General features: G+C 46.6%; 1 protein-coding gene across 5 annotated transcripts in view; it reads right to left on the reverse strand.

The window, feature by feature from the left end:
- Positions 1 to 20230, reverse strand: part of WDFY3 (WD repeat and FYVE domain containing 3) — a 2538776-nt gene that overhangs the window by 1034512 nt on the left and 1484034 nt on the right. For all 5 annotated transcript variants that reach the window (XM_069630405.1, XM_069630406.1, XM_069630403.1 and 2 more), the window contains one exon: positions 16481 to 16641. In XM_069630405.1, the coding sequence (XP_069486506.1) occupies positions 16481 to 16641 (161 nt within the window). The remainder of the gene's footprint in view (positions 1 to 16480; positions 16642 to 20230) is intronic.

The following is a 20230-nucleotide window of genomic DNA, read 5'->3' on the forward strand; positions in this document are numbered from 1 at the left end:
CCAATCGAGGTAGCACTGGAGAGCAGTCAAGGCTATTCTCAGGAGAGAATAAGTGGGGTCAGGGGTCCACAGTTAAGCCCACAATAATTCAGTTTACACAGGAATATATAGAAGAACAAGTTACTTACCAACTGTAACGTTCTTCCGATTGGATGTTCTTCCCACGTATTCCTAATCTTAGAAATATCCTTACCTTTAGGTTTCGCCTCGGAAAATGTTTTCTCTCTCTCCAGCAGAGGGCGCTCCACTCGAGGCCGCGGCATCGATGTCCCTCGGCGGCTTCCGTCGAGCACCGACGTCATCCACTGTATAAGAGCCTCGAGCGCCCGTTGGCTTCAGTTCTGTTTTTTCGTATATTATAGTCCATGGATTTTAATTAGTTAATGGCATGCCTCTTTTGACCCAAGCCTTAAAAGAGTTTAGAGTGTAATTCACGTAAACTGTACTGTGGGGTTGGTTGGGAGGGTCGATGAGGAATACGTGGGAGGACATCCAATCAAAAGAACGTTACAGTTGGTAATTAACTTGTTCTTCGAATGGATTGTGTCCTCCCACGTATTCCTCATCTCCTCATTTTAGATAGACTACCAAAGCAGTTTTGTATTGGAGGTGGGAGTACAGTATGTTTTTTAATTGTGTACAGAATGGAGTACAGATTTAGCAAACAGACTTCCTTGAGAAGAAGTGGAGTGCAGTGTATAATGTTTTATAAAGGTGTGCATGGATGACCATGTGGGTGCTGCACAAATATCTTGTACAGGCACATCCCTTTTTAGTGCTGTTGAAGTTGCCATGCCCCTGGTTGAATGAGCTCTCAGTCCATCAGGTGGTTCTTTCCCAGCCAATCTGTAACATTCTGTTATGGCTAAAATTATCCATCTGGATAATGTTTGTTTAGTTACCGAAGACCCAGTTTGCGTCCAGTGTATCCCACAAAAAGTTGATCACACTGACGAATTTTTGCCAATCTTGAGATGTAAAAACTAAGAGCTCTTCTGGGATCTAGTCTATGAAGCCGCTCCTCTTCCTTGCTTGCATGAGGAGGAGGGTAAAAAGTAGGTAAAGTTATTTTCTGTGGCAGATGAAAATCCCAAACAATTTTTGGCAAAAGAGAAGGTTTAACCCTAAGAACTACCTTGTCCTTATAAAAGATGGTGTGAGGAGGACCGCTCGAAAGTGCCTGAAACTCACTTACCCTGCGGGCTGATGTCAATGCTACAAGAAGTATTGTTTTCAAAGTAAGGAGCCTTAGTGGACAAGAATGTAAAGGCTCAAATGAAATACATGTGAGAAATTTTAGAACCAAATTCAGATCCCGCACTGGAACCTGGAAATGTATTGGAGGAAACACATTATTTAAACCTTTTAAGAATTGAATTATCAAGGGTATGTTGAAGTAAGATTCTTTTTCAGAAGAGCGCTTAAAGATGGATAGCGCTGCTAAGTATCCCTTTATCTTGCCAACCTGGAGCCCCAGATAGGCTAAATGTAACAGAAAAGATAAAATTGTAGGGATATTACATTGAAATGGGTCCACATTCTTTTCTCTGCACCAGTTACTGAACTTGTTCCAATAATACCGGTACAGAGATTTGGTTGCTGGCCTTCTGGCTGAAAGCAAAATCTCCATCACGTCATCCGGAAGATCCCAATCCTTGTATCTCAGCCTTTCAGAAGCCATGCGTGAAGGTTGAGCGTGTTGACCTCCGGATGGAGAACATGACCTTTCTGTAGCGAGAGAAGATCCTCTCTTCTTGGAAGACGTATTGGAGGGCATATGGACATGTCCAGAAGGTCCGGGTACCACGTTCTCCTGTCCCAATCCGGGGCAATTAGGATCATGGTTTTCCCGAACTTTCTCAACCTCCTGATTACTTGAGGGATCACAGGGATTGGAGGGAACGCATACAGAAGTGGAAACTCCCATTCCACCACGAACGCGTCCCGTAGAGCCCCTCTCGGGGGAAATTCCCTTGAGCAGTACAGTTCGCACTTCCGGTTGGACCCGGTCGCGAACAGATCCACTTGAGGGGTTCCCCAAAGGGCAAAGATCTCTTGAATGACTTCCTGAGCTATCTCCCACTCGTGAGAGACTGTGCTCTGCCTGCTCAGAGCATCCGCTGTTGTGTTTTGCTCTACGGCTAGATGAATTGCCGATAGAGAGATCCCTTCTTGTATTGCCCAGAACCAGAGTTGCATCGCCTCTCTGCACAGCGGCATTGACCCCACTCCTCCTCTCTTGTTGAGGTAGTACATGGCCACTGTGTTGTCCGTCATTATCAGCACATTCTTTCCCCGTACAGAGGGTAGGAAGGCCTTCAGCGCTAATCTGATTGCCCTCAACTCCAAAAGATTGATGTGTAGTTTGGACTCCGATGGAGACCAACGTCCGCCGATTGTCAGATCGTTGATATGGGCTCCCCACCCGGTGAGTGAGGCATCCGTCACTACTGTTATCTCCGGCCATGGCTGCCAAAAAGATTCTCCTCTGAGGATATGATGTCTGCAAGCCCACCATTGTAGATCCTGTGCTACTTTGGCTGGGATCTGCAACAGATCTGACATTTCCCCCGAGAATTGAGACCATTGAGTTCTGAGAGCCCATTGAAGAGATCTCATTCTCAATCTGGCTTCTGGCACCAGAAAAATGCAGGATGCCATCAGGCCGAGCAACCTGAGAAAATCGAAGGCCGGAAGATACTGGGCATTCTGGAATTTTGTTACCATCTGCAGAATGTGGTGAGCTCTCTCTTCGGGAGCCGAGGCTTTGCCCGAACAAGTATCCAGGACTGCTCCTATAAAGTGGAGTTTCTGCGATGGTATCATGTTTGACTTTTTTAAGTTCAGAGAAAAATCTAGTTTGTGAAGGAAGTGACAAGTCTTGGACAGATGATCCAGGGCTTGTTCTGGAGAACATGCTCTGATCATCCAATCGTCCAGATAGGGGTAGACATGAATCCCCCCCTCTTCTGAGACTCGCTGTCACCACCACCATCAACTTGGTGAAAACTCTTGGGGCGGAGGTTAACCGAAAGGCAGAACCCGAAACTGAAAATGAGAATTGCCAATCGCAAACCTCAGGTACTTTCTGTGCTTGAGATGGATTGCCACATGAAAGTAAGCATCCTGAAGGTCCAATGATACCAACCAATCCTGGAGTTGGAGAGCCTGAAAGATCTGAGAAAGTGCGACCATCTTGAATTTGTCCTTCCTTAGGAACTTGTTCAAGTTTCTCAAGTCCAAGATGGGTCTCAGTCCTCCGTCTTTCTTTGGAATAAGGAAATATGGGAAATACCAACCCTTGTTCCTCTCCGCTACAGGTACATGTTCTATTGCACCTTTCTGTAGCAGGGTCAAAACTTCCTGCAACAGGAGCTGATCTGGATGTTTGGCAAAGTTGTATTCCGGGGGGTGATTCTGAGGTTTCTTTAGAAAAGGAAGGCGGTAACCTTGGGATACTGTTTCCAGTGCCCAAGCATCCGAAGTAATGCCCCGCCATTCTTCTAGATGCTGTGAGATCCTGCCTCCCACCGGGGTCTTGTGGGTCAAAACCTCAGAGTGGTTTTACGGCAGCTGCAGCAGCAGCTGAAGATACAGATGCCGTTGCTGGGGCAGATCTAGCACCTTTTCCTCGCCCCGAGGAAATTTTCTTTGACCTCTCTGATTGGCCTGCCCTCTTCCTTTTCCAATTGAGGAATAATAGCGAAAAGGACGACCCCTCCAGGAAGATGAGCCTGTGTAGGGGCGTTGCTGAGGTTATCTTATAGCGGCACAGAGATTTTGCCGCCGCTTTGGAGGTCTGCAGCTTTTCCAAACTTTCATCTGCCTTGCTACCGAACAACCTCGAGCCATCAAAGGGCATATTAAGAAGCCTGGATTGCACATCAGGAGCAAACCCAGACTTTCTTAGCCATGCAAATCTACGTAGCACTGTGCTAGTCACCTTGGACCTGCGGACACTGTCAGCTGTGTCCAAACCTGATTGAAGGCATTCTCCCAACGCCTCTTTTCCATCCCTTATAATAGCTAGAAAGCCATCACGTTCTTCACCTTCCGGGATGTGTTCAGCTGCCGCTGACATGCAGTCCCACAGGGAATATGTGAACCTTGCCAAGGTACAAGTTACATTAGTAGACTTCAAAGCCATACTGCCAGATGTAAAGATTTTTCTAGACCATGCATCCACTTTTTTTATCTGGAGGGATTGTAGGGTATGCTGGATTCTTTGTGGAAGTGGCTGCCTGTACTACCAGACTTTCTTGAGTTGGGCGTTTGCTGAGGTATTCCGGATCAGATGTGCAGGGTCTATATTTTGCCCTAAACTTTCTATTTACTGCCCCTAATGCTTCGGGATGTTCCCATGCAGAATTAACCCTTCTCTGTAAGGCAATATGAAAGTGTAGAAGGGGGTCTTGTTGGGGTGTTCCAGATAATATATCCGTCATGTCATCATCTTGACAGACTGGTGAACTCCTACCTCACCCCATAAATTCTGTAACCCTGCTCATGAGTTTTCTATAACTCTTATCAACCTGTTCTGATGGATCTGGTTTGTCAAATTCATACTCTGGAGAAGTGTCCAGGCCACTCGCTGTTTGCAAACATTCTTGCAGATCTTGAATTCTTGATTGAGGGTTAATTAACTCCTCTGGAACAGATCTTGTGCCAAATTTGACACCAGCAGAGGTGACTTCTTCCTCTTCCGATGAATCTCACTCATAGATGGATGACATGGTTCTGAAAAAATCATGTCGACCCTCAGGTTGAAAAACCTTTTCAGGCAATACAGGTTTTTCCCTTATTAAAGGCTTGGGCGTCGACGAAAACGTTGATGGCGCCGAAGTTTAAATCACATCCTTTGACATCGTCGAGGGAACTTTCGACGACCTCGATGCAATCGTCGAGGGAGTCGTGGAAACCGTCGAAGGAGCCTTCGTGGTTTCCGAGCATGAACTCGACGTAGCTTCCTTCGAGGGAGTTGTCGACTCGAGGATCTTCGAAGTCTTTGACGACGTCGACTTCGATGGCGTATGTTCTTTCGATGCCATTTTGTTTCCCTCTGCCTTTGATTTATGCACCAAAGGATCTGTCTTACGAGGTGATCGAGAAGAGTCTCTCGATGATGCTCTCGACTTAGCTTTTCTTGTTTTGGACCTTCCTCTGTCACTTTTCTTGTGAACAGGAGCATGGTCGTCTTTAGCTTTTTTTGAGGGGGTCTGGGCCGCGTTCTCAAAAGTTTTTAGCACGGAAACTCAAAAAGCTTCCCATTTACTCAGAGAGTCATGTTTTGATGGACATGCTATAACCTCCTCCGAAGAAGTCGAAGAGGATGAGGAAGATCGATGCCGTCTCTTCTTAGCCTTTTTAGATGAAGAAGAAGACTGTCTCGATCTACTCCTCGAACGATATATTTTATGATACTTTTTTGAAGACTCGGCCGAGTCTTTCTTTTGCAAAATAGACTTCGATAAACCCTCCCCCATCGCCAGTTTACCTCTATGCTCTTTTAAGGCTTTGTGGGTCATCGACTGGCACGAACCACAATCTTCTGTACGGTGGTCGGAACCGAGGCACCAAAGGCAATTTTTGTGTGGATCTGTCTGGGACATCTTTCCACATTTTCTTTTATTTTTTAATTTGGTTTCATTAGGTTTTACATAGAAGAAAAAGAAACAATTTTCTTGCATTCGAGAGTAAGCAAACAATGAGTGTTCATACATACATATTTGTATATCAAAATATTGTCAGAGAAGCAAACAAAGAGGAAGTGAACAACAAAAGAACATGAAAATATTGTACCTGTTGGTACCCTAGCATAATATCATACATTCACAGGTCGATCTGGCGACTAATTTTGACAGAGCACAACGAGTTACTTCTCTCTTTCTCGTTTCATCAATTCCCCCCCTTCCCTCACCCCCCAGGCTGGGTCTATAACTCCTAAATTAGTGTATGTCCGTGCGTATATTCTAATTTTAATGTGTCTACGGGTTCTGTACTTGATATTTTACTCCATTTTATTTGGGATCTCCTTGGTTGGGGGGCGCTCTTGCGTCTTCAGTTCAGTTTCTTTGGTCTTACTCTGTGACGTCCAATCGTGTATTGCTGGGATTGAAGAGGGTGTCATTACTCTACCGTGGGAGCGCATAATTCAAACTAAGCTTGGCCGGTGTCTGCCCCATTCACTACCTCAGGTGCGTATTTATCCAGGAACTCTGCCCATAGGGTATCACATTGAGTCAATTTACCATGCAAGGATGCCCTTATTTTCTCCATAGTGCACATATTCATTGCCACATTGACCCATTCTTTTTCGGAAGGGGCTGTGGGGGGATTTCCATTTTATTGTTAGGAGCGCTCGAGTGGCAAGCAACAGATGCGGGGCCAGGCCCTGTACTTTTCTCCATTCATCCTCATCTTTTTCAAACCCAAAGAGAACTAGGTAAGGGTCTGCAAGTCTCTGGATACCATCTATGGCCCTGATCCATCCAAGGACTTCGTCCCAGTAAACCTTAATTTGTGGACATTCCCACCACATGTGCCAATAATCGGCAATTATTCCACATTCACGCCAGCACAAGGTGCTAGTTTTTTGATACATTCTGGATAGCCTGCTTGGATCATATTGCCACCTGTGTAAGAGCTTAACAGCATGCATTTTATATTGAGAGGATATCGAGGTTTTGAATGTTGCGCGGCACATCTTATCCCATGTATCCCCATCTATGTCTGTCCTCAGGTCCCTCTCCCATCTTACCCTGAGATGTTCTGTATTTCCTTTTCCCGCCTCTATTAATGTCTTGTACATGATGGAAATTAGGCCCTTCATGGTTGTTCTGTAATCGAGTAGTTTCTCAAAGGGGGTGAGTTCTCTACTCAATTTCTCCTTCCATTCCTGTTTGGTCAAAACTCCTTTTATCTGTAAATAGTGGAATGTGGATAATACTCCTATTCCTAGCGCTTCTATTAGCTCCGGCAGTGTTATGAAGGATTCGCCCCGCACCAGCTGACCCACCATCTCCAACCCCGCCTCGTACCAAGTCTGGAATATCTCAACGTTGGGGATATGATTATTTATGCCCGGTGACCATAAGTGGCTTAGGGGTGACGGCCATGTGGTGATCTTTTTTGTCTCTGCGCCTTCTTCCCATATGTCCCAGATAGTTGCCAGTATCGGTTGTGCCTTTGATTTAGTACGTATTCTCTTTCTTGGGGTCCACAACCACTCTGAGACCGTTGCCAGATGGAAGTAATGGTTATCCATTGCAATCCATTGTGGTTCGCTCTGGTTTCGTAAATGGGGGATTAGCACTCGTAACTGGGCTGCCTTATAATATTGCTTGAGGTCCGGGAGGCCTACCCCACCCTTTTCCTTGGGTAGTGTCAAAATGTTATATGCTATCCTTGCCTTCTTCCCTTGCCACAGGAATTGTAGGATTACCCTCTTAACCTCTAGAAAGTAGCTCTCTGGAATGTGAATGGGTAGCATTTGAAAGGGGTATAGGAATCTGGGGACACAAGACCATTTTTATTGCGTTAAGGCGCCCCAACCAGGATATTGTTAATTTGTTCCATCTAATGAGGTCCGCATGGAAGTTTTCAAGGAGTTTAAAGGAAGTTGGCTTCGTATAGGGTTTCTATGCTCTTTGTAATTTTCATCCCTAGATATTTCAACTCATTGTGCTCGATGCATAAGCCAATAAGGGAATATTTGATTTCATTTTCCTCCACGGACCCTTTCAGAGGGAACAGAATTGATTTAGCTTGGTTGATCTTAAAACCGGAAATGCGCCCAAATTCTTCGAGGATGAACACGGTTCTGGGGACGGACGTCTCCAGGTTGGTCAGATGTAGGAGTATGTCGTCAGCATAAAGTGCCACTTTGTACTCTGCCTGGCCTAAGTGGATTCCCTCTATCTGTGTGTCGCTTATCTTTTGTGCGAGTGGTTCAAGTGAGAGGGCAAACAGAATAGCTGACAGTGGGCATCCCTGCCTGGTACCTCGCTTTAGTTCGAACCACCTGGAATATTCTCTGTTGACGGATACGGACGCTCTAGGTGTTGTATATACTGCCTGGATTCCCCTATTAAACCTGGGCCCTATGCCATTCCTGCGCAGGAGGTACATTAGAAAGTCCCAGTTGACCCTGTCAAAAGCTTTTTCTGCATCGATGGAGAGCAAGGTTGGGTCTCCCACCATGTTTGCAGAGGCATGTATTAGGTGTAGTGTCTTGCGCATAGTGTCGGCTCCTTGCCGGCCTAGTATGAAGCCTACTTGATCGGGGTGGACAAGATGGGGCAGATGTGATTCAATTCTGGCAGCAAGGACTCTTGTGTAGATTTTTGCGCCTACATTTAACAAAGATATGGGGCGATATGATCCACATTTTTTGTGGTCCTTTCCCTCCTTTGGGATCACTGTGATAAGGGCCCTAGCAAAGGAGTCAGGTGGTTTGCCTGTTTCCAGGATTTCGTTAAATAGCTCGACCAAGAAAGGGGTAAGTTGGGCACTAAATGACTTGCAAAAACCAGCCGTATATCCATCCTCTCCTGGGGATTTACCTAGGGTCAATCTTTTTATCGGGTTTTGTATTTCTTCCCCCGTTATGGGGGTTTCCAGGCAGGCTGACTCTGCGGTGGTTATTTTGCGCATTGCTAAGTTGTTTAAATATGACTCAATGCCGTGCGAGTTCGGGACCGTCTCCGGGGGTGTATAGCGCTTCATAGAAGTCTGCGAATGCTTCAGGAATAGTAGTTTTGCTAACATCCGTGTCGAGGCCCCCCGTCCACTATCTCTCAGACTCTGCGTTCTGCTCGTTGTTCCCTCAATCTGGCCACTAATAATTCGTCCACTTTATCCCCTTTCTCACAGAACCTTTTTTTTAATAGCAGGAGTTTGCGGGTGATTTGATCGTGCTCTAGAAGGCGGAGCTCCTCTATTTTCTTCCTTGCCTCATCTATCCTACTCCTTCCGGGCACCCTCTCTTATAAGGATACCTCTCCAAGTTGCTTTCCCCGCATCCCAAACACCTTGCTTGGAGACCTCACCTGTGTTATTAATTCTAAAATATTCGTAATTTCGGTTTCCAACTCCGTCTGAAAGACAGGGTCTTTCCACAGAGTTTCGTTACACCTCCATTTTCCATTTTTACGTGGTAGATGCTCCCATTGGACATCGATGGTGACCATATCATGGTCAGACCATGTGATTGGGGTAATCTCTGAGTGTGTTGAGTGATTGTGGACTTCTTTGGTGAGGTAAATGTAATCAATGCGAGTAAAGGTATTGTATGGGGCTAAAAAAGAACGTATAGGCTTTCTCATTGGGGTGCATTTGTCTCCATACATCAACCATACCATACAGATTCATCATTTCGGCAAAACTAGTGTTTGCCTATCTGGTAGTGTCTTGTGGTGTGGGGTTCGCAGTTTTGTGGTCTGGTGTGGGGTTAGCCCATATATTGAAATCCCCTGCCAAGATGACATGGCCAGAGGATTCTAACATGATTTTGGGGATTATTTTGGCGAGAAATCTCATCTGGTTCACATTGGGAGCGTAAATTGTGGCAATTGTGATAGGGACGTTTCCAATGGTTCCCGTCACTAGTAAAGCGCGACCCTCCATGTCTGACCAGGTCTTGGCAATATTGAAATCGATTCATTTCCTAATGAGAATTCCCACACCCCCTTCCTCAATGGGCCTGAGCCCCAGAATTCCATTCCACTTCGTGTTCCCAGTACGGGCCTCTCATCACCCTTCATGTACGTGGTCTCCTGTAAGAGGAGGATGTCAATTTTGGTGCAACGAAATTCTCTATAGACCAGTGATCTCTTGGTCGGTGAGTTAAGACCCTTGACATTGAGCGTTCCCACCCTTATGGAGCCCCTGCTTTGGGATTCAGCGGCGGCCATTTTTATATAGTCCAAGATTATGCACATCATTCATTTGTGTCCGCCGACTTGTTCTAATTTCAAGTAGCCACGTGACATTTTTGTGCATTCGGTATTCTGCACTAGTCCATTCTTCAGTTTTCCCTTTAGCCCGTGTTCCCCTCCCTGTCGCCTTCCCCCGTCCCTTCATGTGGTGGCGTTCGACTGGTTTCAGTTGACAAGACTGTCCCGGCACCGAACCACTAGTGGGGACCGTTACCTCACGGTCCCTGTACAAAAAATAATACAACAAATTACTAATTGAGCCCCCATCTTTCCCTCTTTGATATCATCTTGGAGTTCCAGTTCGAGCATCAGTCATTGAAATCTTACCTCAGACAATGTACATGCTCATCATTATCAAGCGACATATATGTCAAATATTGCATGATTATTGAAATTCAGTCGCCGCCATCTGTTGATACGTTGCCTCTACGATATTTCCTCGAACCTTTTACGCCTTGGGCCTTGGGTATGCTATGCCCTCCCCTCTCTTGCGGGTTCCTGTCGATTTTCTCCATGGTCCTGTGTTCCAAGCAAATCCGATATGCACGTTTTAATGCCTTTTTCTGAGTTCTGTCTGATCCTTGTGCCTTCGTGTTCAAAAGGAGAGGGAGAAGGGGTATCCCCATCTGTATTGGGTATCTCGTTCTTTCAGCCACTTTGTGAGGGGTCTACACATTTTCCTGAGAGCTAAGGTCAGGGAGGAGAGATCCTGATATATTGTTATTTGTGCTCCCCCTAGGGTGATGGTGCCTCCACTCCTCGCTTTCTCAAGTATTCTGGTCTTATACTGGTAGCGGTGGAACCGCGCAAGTACTGACCTCGGGCCACCTGCTCTATGGATGCGTTCCGTTTTGGGCTCATCAATGTCATCTGTTACGAGAAGTTTGATGATATTGTGAAGCGTTGTCTCCCCCTCCTGCTCTGGGATTCCGAAAATGCGAAGGTTGTTCCTTCTCTCCCGATTTTCCAAATCGTCCATCTTAAGCTTGATCTCCTCTTCTCTCTCCTCCAGACTTGTTATTCTGTGAGCCAGTTGCGTCTCTAAAGTGTCTATTGAGGCTTGGTTGTTTTCCACTCCTTAAACCCTGTCTTCTATTTTATCCAGCCGTTGCGTGAGCTTATCAATTTTGCCGCCAATACTGGCACTCATATTTTTTATTTCAGTCAGTAGCGCCGCTATGTCCCCTTTAGTGGCGGTAGTTTCGCCACCCGGAGTCGGTGTAGATGCCATCTTGGGGTCGGTGGAGTGGGAAGCAGTCAGGCTGTAAGCGTAGGTGGCTAGCTTCTGTTTTGCGTTCAAGACACCCGATGCCGCTTCTTAAGTTTTGGGTTGAGGTGGCACGACCACCAGGAGAGTATGTGAGGAGGCACACGCCCCAGGTTTGGGGGCCCAACCCTCAGTTCTGGTGAAGTCGCTCGCCAGTGTCCTGGGCTGTTCCCTTCTTGTTGTCCGCCCTGAGATATGTGTCTCTGGGTGAGGAGCGCTGATTACTGGGTCACAGGGAGCGTTCGCACTCTTGGTTTCTCCTAATTTGGTCTCTATCTTTCTTCTGATTTTCCCAAGATCTGAGGGGTGTCGCTCTCTGTGGGTGGATTCAGCTTGGTTCCACGCATATATGAGTGAATTACGGTCTTTACTTTCGTTCAATGGTCTCAGCGTGCCTCCCCTCTTTTACCTCCAACGAATACGCAGGGTTCACAGAGTGCCTACGGCTTATCTTATGTCTCTTGCCGTATATCGCTTGCGAGGTCTCCGTTATAGTATGATATCCTTTATGTTGGTTTTGGATGCTTTTGTGGAATGCGGCCGGAGGGGTTGTCCTCTCGTGGACCTCGGTACGCGTTGGCTCCTCACAGAAATCCCCCCCTTGCGGGTCCGCTCACCCCGCGAGAGAGGGGTCTCTCACGCTCCGTGTAAGCAGGCGCGGGGGCGCTGTCACTCGGCCCTCGCAACCACTCTGGTAGTATTGTTCTCGCCTGGGGTCGAATGCCGATTCTCGCAATGGGCCCGGTTGGACGTGGCCGACTCTCCCCGCGGAGCGCAGGATGTGTTTGAGCTGTGCCACTATGGGATGCGATCTGAGGCTGAGGGCCGGGGCCGCGTAATGTTTCAGTCCGGGGGTGGATTCAACTCACCACGTAGAGGTGCTGTGCTCTGTTTGATGTTGGTTGCTTGTGATCGCCTTTCCAAATCGGTCCTGCTGCTTCCGATCTATGTTCCCTCTCCACAACGTTTCTCGGGCTTCCCTCCAGGCCGTTCCTATCTCTGTACAAGTTTCCAGTCGCCTTCGTAGCCTTCTGGAGTTCACGTGCATTGCGCAGTTAAGACGGCGATCACCTTCAACATTTCTCCACAAATACTTGCACGATTTTCGCCAGATTTTTTTCATGTCATGGTAGACATCCTCTCCCACACAATTCCGTCGAGTGTACTTAAGGGGGGGGTCTCAAGTGGGGGCTCAATCTACTTTTCTGGGACCTCGGGACGGAGCTCACACAAAGGAGTTGTTCATCCGTGCGCCCCCTGGTGGCCAACCCTTCCTTCCACATTTTAGGCATTTTTTAAAACCTGTCTTCGGTGTGGAAGGGTTCGAAAAAGACGACATAGCTTTTTTCCACAGAAAAGACTGAAGCGCCGTTTAACTCGAAGCGAAGCTAATGGAAAAACAGAACTGAAGTCAACGGGCACGCTCGAGGCTCTTATACAGTGGATGACGTCGGTGCTCGACGGATGCCGCCGAGGGACATTGACGCCGCGGCCTCGAGTGGAGCGCCCTCTGCTGGAGAGAGAGAAAAAAAATTCTGAGGTGAAACAGGCGAAACCTAAAGGTAAGGATATATCTAAGTTGAGAAATACGTGGGAGGACACAATCCATTCGAAATACTGTATTTATTCTAGGCCTTAAATACACACTAAGTAAAATGTGTTCTTAACTTTCAGCTTTTACTGCTCAGGTGTGATGACCAAAAAGCAATGGAATGGAATGGTACAAAGAGACTTGTTCTCAATGTTATCCTATGGAGGACAGGGAGAGATTTACATTCCCTTTCCCCATCCCCCTCCCGAATCAGATGTGCCCAATGGCTGGATGGGTCAATGGGGGAGATGGGTCGTCGTTGGAGGTTGGATTTCCCACAGTATGCTCCTGGACCTGGCCAGAAGACTACTTGCACCTGCAGCTTCTGGACACCACTCACCGGAACCGTGTGCAACACTTGACCATGGAGAAATGCACAAAGCACTGATGCAGATCTCTTCAGGGCACTTCAAAGTACAGGGGAAGGCGAGTTACAGTGACAGTTACAGCACACAAACAGCAGGCATGCTTCCAGTTGCGGTTGTAGAAGTCCTTCAAATCCCTTGAAGCTGGGAGGCTGAAATTCGTCAGGAGGGAGACTCATATCACAAGTTGGCGACCACCAAGGTTCCGGAAGCAAACGCAGAACAGCGACTGTTCTAGCCCACTGGAGAGATGGCCAGTTCACTGGTGGATACCTCTGAAGGCTCAGGATCCTCTCGAGAACACATTGGGATTGGTTGGTCCCACCAGTCTAAGGCTTGAAGCACCAGACGGGGCCTTCACAGATCTTTAGGGCATTAGGACAACAGGGCTTTACCGGTCCAGATACAGGAAGGGATGCTGGGCTTCTTCAGGAGTCTTCTTTGGATCTTCAGTCGGCTGTTCTTCTATGAGGGACGCTTGGTTCCAACGTTGATCTGCAGGAGTCCTCTTCTTATGCAAAATCCAGAGTGGAAGCAAGTTCAATCACACTGATGGTAAGGATCTGCACCATTCAAACAGCCAGTAGATGTCCATTCAGGGATAACTATTGGTTTCACTCACTCACTGGCACCACGAATGTGGAGTGGGACCAGACAGTCCCACCCACTTCCTGAGACACACACACAGAGGCATCACTAGCCCGCAAAAGCTGCAGGTTTCCCAGGCACGTGCATAACCTTATATGGGATTTGCTGACATGCAAGGCAGGAAGAAGGCTAAAAAAATGTAAAAAAATCCAACGAACAAATGAAAATCTCATGGTATGGCCATTTTAGGGCATTAGCCACGTGTAGTATCCATATGTGGTAGAAATACCAATTGTAAAACTATATCTGCTTCCACCAGCTTGTCTCTAGGAACATATAAAATTAACAAAAAATCCCAAGTGTAAAAAGCTAGGGTGACACAAATGTATCCCCATTGCACTGCATTGTAAGATGCTGAGTACAATGTTAAAAAGTTACAAAAAGAAAAAGACAAAAAGGGAAACAGTCTCCCAGTAATCAGTCTGAAGTACTGATCAGTTTCCCCATTACAAATGAGCAAAAGACCAGGGGAGTGAAGCTGAACAATTCACTTCCCTTTAAAAAGACAGGACAGTTTTAAGAACAAGCAAACAGTTTGAGGGTCCATAGAACTATGGAGGAAATGTTGCCAAAAGGGACATCTTTCTCAAAACCTATGGAAGATTGGATGGGGGTGGGGGGGGGGTGTGGTAACTTGCCACCCTTACTCCGATTATGGCAGAGATTACTGTTGAGGGTCCGGATTCCACTGGGCACACGTTCTCCTGTGCTTGGAGTGAGGCCTAGGGGAAGTGGGTGCAGAGGTCAGTTTCGGATGCAATATTTAGTTTCGGTTGGTCGTGTTACCTATATTACAGTTCCAAGCACTGCCCAGCTGACCACCCCTGCGAGGAAATTGAGACCTCTGCAGAGCAGGCGACCGAAGGACACCTCCAGGGAGCGAAAAAGACTGGTTGTAACAAGAGTCACCACAATCAGGCGGCAGTAGGCGATCTTATATTCAATGGACGAACAAAGAGGCAGGCCCCTGCATGGCTTCCGTTGGGACTAGAAGGCTGAAAATGAAGGACCAGGTGTCTTGTAGCACAAATTGAAGATCCTCCTATTATGCACTTGGAACAGTGGAGGCTGTATCGAAGTAGCAGAGGAGATAGCTGGCTCAGTCCACTCAGTGGTCCTGGGACACTTCTGAAGACTCAGTGGGCACAGTTCCTTTATCAGTGGTCGGGACATGTTGTTCCCACCAGTCCAGTGGTCGAAGCACCGACAAGGGCCTTCAGAAGCTCAGGAGAGAGCATGGCTTCACAGGGACTTGGCTGGAGGCAACTGCTGGCCAGCTGCAAAGGTCGTTCACGGGTCGTCAGTGGGTGCACTTCTTCATAGGGGTCTTGATCTGTCGAATGGCTGCAGGATTACTTCCTTTTATCCAAGATCTGGGGGGCTGGAACCTTGCTCATGACCATCAAAGGTGTACCATTCAAATTGGCAGTGGCTAGCCAATCATGTATAGTCACTGGCGACACAATCTGTCTAGCAACAGACACTCAGGGTCTGGATGTGGACTGGGACATGAGAGTCCCAGCCCCACATCTGGCTACACACACAGACCACCACTTTGCCCAGGAAAGCAAGAGCTTTCCCTGAGAAAGGGCCTGCCATGTATGACCATTTCAGACCAGAGAGGGCAGGAAGAAAGCCAAAGAAAAATATTGCCCAAGGTCCGGTGAACATCTTGTAGCACATCCATTTTAGAGTGTTCAAAACACAGATGGAAAATATATGCTGCCACCAGCCCATCCTGGACACATAATGTATTTGTAATTAGAAAGTCACAAAGAAAAAGTTATAAGGATACAAAGCATCACAACTTCACTTTACTTTAGGGTGATGTGTGCAGCTTAAAAAATAAATGCAAGAAATTCACAAAGGGAGATCGTTTTCCAGTACTCAAGGGACTGATCAGTTTCCCCATATGAATGAGCAAAAAGACAAGGGAAGTAAAGCAGAAGGATTTACATACCTCCAAAAACGCAGGCCAGCAGTCACAACAAAGCAGAAAGAAAGGGTGTCCTATAGACGTTATAAGAGAAAAGCAGGAAAAAGAACATCTTTCCCAACAGTCAGTAGGCAGATATGCTGTAGGTCCCATTGAATGACATAGGAAGACTGCAAAAAGACAAGGCCTTTCGCAACAGAGGTTAATCTAATGTGCATCGTTATGTTATTCCAGAATGCCTCTTATATGGTTGGGCCCTTTTCGGATCATGCTGTGGCTTTGGTACTGCAGAGGTTTCAGTCAAGTAGGACAGAACTTTGTTAAGCATAGCCCTGTATTTGACAACGGCTGCTTTGAAGAGGATTCAGTCTTGGTGGGCTAACAAGTGTAGCTCTCAGAGTTGGTGTGATGTACTTTTTTTTTCTTCAATCCACTGATTGGGGTGTGGCATGCAGGATATCCGTAAATGGGGTCAGGGAGGAGGCATGGACATCTTCAATGCCAGAAAGCTATTAATCACAGTAAGTGACAATTCTGCTAGAAGCAATAGTAGGGGGAGAGGATGCACCCAAGCATATTAATGGAATGTGCCTGCATCAGATGAGCAGTTCTAATTCAATATAACAAACAGTAACGTTACAATGTATGCATGTGTCATATGGAAATGGGCAGCAAAACACTCTTGCCCAAGATGCAACGGTTTGATCATTTTGCTTAATATTCAAAGCTATGTTTTACCTGCGATATGATTCGGACAATGAAGTCTACAACAAGTTTGGATTCCTTGTTGAACAAGCCTTGCCAAAGCTTATCTACAATACGTTGTGTCAAATAGATCACGTTGGTCACCAACACCTGGTAGCTTCCCCCGCTGGTTATCGGCAGAGTCGCCTCTTCACCTATAGTGGAAATAAAGGAAACAAGTCTGACCTTCATTTTTTAAATTCATTTTTGTCGATTTGAAAAATTCAGAATGGCATGTCAGAAATAAAACCATAGTCTGCTACCTGGCAGTATTCCCACTCGGCTTTTGCAGACTGGTTTATGTTTTTTTGCTTGTACGGCACAGCTTTGGGGACGAGGCCCTGATGCAGAGTTCTTGGAGCTGACCCCAGGGGACCAAAACCTTACCCAAGGGGACAGCTTCTCATTTTCTGCTGCAAGAAAATAAACCGGTAAACTGAGATTACGTCCGAGGCACAACCTATTCCCGCATGAGGGATGTCATGTTTGCAATTAAGGTGTATCGATTGAGTCTTGCAAATGTTACATATTCTATAGAATATTTAACCGTTTACAAGACGTATTCGATAGGGTTTCAAGATAATGAGCCAAGAGAGGAACATGCAGAGGTTGGGATGTCCTTGTACAATGGAAAATGGCTGGGAGGGAAAACGTGTGGCAATGGAAACAGGAGCAATGCTAGAAATATGGAAATGCAATTTTCTGCTTGCAACATCCTGAATTGGACTGTTTACATGTTAGCATCCATAGCAGAATAGGTGAGACATGTTTTGAAGCCATAAATATAGGAATGGTATGGCCGTTGCTGTACCATGCTCAATATGCACTGCAGACTCCAGGAGGAGCGTTCCGACTCAATGTCCCTGGGACGAATGCAAACATAATATATAGGATTTCCAGGTCTGCCGTTGTTCCCATTAATGGAGTCATGCAATGAAGTACATCAGACAGTTGGGGGCATGCAAGGTGGTCTTTATAGGCTGCATTTCTCCTTTACAGAAAGCACTTAAAATATTGAATGCGCGAGGGGTGTTTATCCCTCGGTCCTCCCTGTTTCGAAAGGTAGAGAACGTCTTAGAACTTCAAACATGTTCCCAGTGGCCATGTCCTTGCATAGGATGTGGGGCCAAATCTAAATGAGGGCCACTATACTGCTATAAGAACAGACAACCCAATGCTTGTTTCAGTTTGAAGACATGAAGGAGGCCTCCAGCAACATGCAGAGAGGCCAGTTACGTGGAAACGTGTGCACAGAACAGAGACGCATCAGGGGATTTTTAATACCAAGATCACATACCAGGCAAGAAATGTTGGTATCCGGCCAGCTGGTAATGAAGCATTAAAGCCTGCACCAGAGGGCCATACACTGTGGCAGGTGAATGCCACCCACGTTAATGGTACAGAGCGGAAGGTAAAGGTGCAAATGCTATACTAGTTTATATAGCGATTAAAAAGGGGAAACCTCACCTGGGGATTCCCCTGACCGAGCTTGTCCATATCTTCTAGCCCAATGTGTACTCATTACAAACGGAAGCTTGGAATACAAACATGACAGGCAGTTAGAGCCTCCATTCAAAGCTTGCTGGTTGGCTACAGAGCTCAAAACAGTGAAGAACAAAGGAGAAGCGCCGGATGCACGCTTCTATACATGGTTAGAGCCTGGATTCCACACTTGGAATGTCAAACGAGAGGAAAACAGGCTCTAATGAAAATGATTCTGAAGTAATAAAGCTTAGTATTAATTTCCTTTTTGAAGAAGTGGACTAATGCCAGCAGGCAAAGTCGCTGCATATTGACGAGGGTGCGTTTTTGTCCACTGAGGCTCTACAGCTACACAATATTCGGACTATCAGGAAAAAATGAATCCTCAAGCCCTCACCATCCTGGTGACAATATATTGTTTGCAATTTCTACAAACAGCGCCGACTGTCTGAGAATTATGCTTTTCCTTTATAGCAGGCATTTCTGCACTTTTATTTCATCTGTGAGAAACCTAGGGGTATTTTCCCCATCTAGACCCCGGGAATCCTATTTAGGTGGCCAGGCAAGGGCCTTGGATACCAACCCTAGAGGTGGACGAGCGAGGGACGATCACCTGGCTAGGGGAGCGCTGGAGTTGTCGTGGGAATACCCCAGGCGATACGTGTTATTGTAACAGGGAAATAGAAGAGGAGCAGGAAATCCCAGACACCTTCATGGAATACACTGATTTCTGTAACCCTAATCCGGGTCTCAATGTCCCTAATTCCAATCCCAGTCTCCATGACTCAAGAGGGAGGAAGAAAAGAGTTAGTTGCCCAAGAGGCGGGAGAAAGAAAAACAAAACAAAACAAAGACAGAATGCTGATATTAATCTCCAGTCATCCTCTACTAATCTAGAACACAGGGAATACCAATACGGACCCAGGTTTGTTTAATCAACCATCAGGAATATGGAAGGGGGTAACCAGCCCCTTAAGTGAAAACCAGGCTGGAGGATTTTCATATATCCATTTTCAATTCCCTAATAAAGTAGTAGGAAATAAATCTACCCTACAAACCCAGCCCATCTCCCTCACCCCATTTCCAACCAATACTGGGACGAGGAAGAGGCAACTGGGAGCAGCGAGGATTACCCACATCAACAAAATGGGGAATGTAAGGAACTGGCTATGGAAAGAACTCAAACTGTCCCACTGATAGAGTCCGGAAGAGTCTGGCATTTACTAATCATCACTCACACCTGTTTTCACTTGACTTTTTACAACTATGAAAGGTGTTGTCTTTTTTACAAAGAATGAGCCAGCTGGGGATGCTGTCTGGAACAGAGAAGCCAAGCTGCAGAGAGCATCAGGAGCTGAAGCCTGGAGGAGAGTGGCATGCTGACATGGTGGCCCGGTGTTTGTGGGGGGTGTAGCGTGGCTAGGGAGCCGTGCCTCCAAGGAGCTGAAGTGAGGCAGCCTGCATCCTGCTGGCGATGTTCATCAAAGTGCTCACTCTCTTGGGAGCTGTGCCAGCCCCAAGGGTATCTGAGGGGCAGGTGGTGAGACCCGTACCTCAACCCCACATATCCAGAGGGAGACTGCCTGTTAACACGATACTGCCCAGTAAGTTTCATGGAAGAGAAACTCAGGAGCGTGCGTTTGACTGAAGCAGAGCAGGAGACAGACACAATTTGTAAAGTGGCACGGAACCAAAAGGAAGAGAAAGTATAAGAAGTAGAGAAAGTTTAAGCAAGAACAGAAAGAGAGAAAACCGAAAGAAGGAAAAGTCGATAGCGGCACTGAAGGAAAGTAATGCAGAGTAAAGGCAGGTGAAATGTGCAAGAGGCACAAGAAACAGACAGGTGCAAGTGTGAACACTAAAGAAAAGAAAGTGTGCGAGAGTCACGATAGCAGGACAAAGAACCAAAGGAAGGTGCAATTATGAACAGTGAAGAAAAGGGTGCAAGTGTGCACAGTGAAATAAAGGGAAACAAAGGAAAGCAAGAAGGGGTGCAGGAAGCAACGGAAAGTGAAAGGTTGGAAGGAAAGAAACGGATGGGTGCAAGTGTGCACAACAAAGCTAAGGAAACAAAGGAGAACAAGAAGGGGTGCAGGAAGCACCTGAAGTTGAAAGATTAAGAAGGAAGAGCAAGGAAAAAGGAGAGGCTAAAAGGTCAGAGTGGTCGTGCTAGGGAGGAGAAAAGAACCCAGCATTCTCGAAAGTCTCTGATGCTACCCCATGTAAGAACTTATGTTTGCAAGAACTGTACAGAGAAAGGTA

The sequence above is a fragment of the Ambystoma mexicanum genome, chromosome 6q (assembly GCF_040938575.1).
Source record: "Ambystoma mexicanum isolate Mex_15411 chromosome 6q, UKY_AmexF1_1, whole genome shotgun sequence".
In the NCBI taxonomy this organism is placed as follows: Eukaryota; Metazoa; Chordata; class Amphibia; order Caudata; family Ambystomatidae; genus Ambystoma; species Ambystoma mexicanum.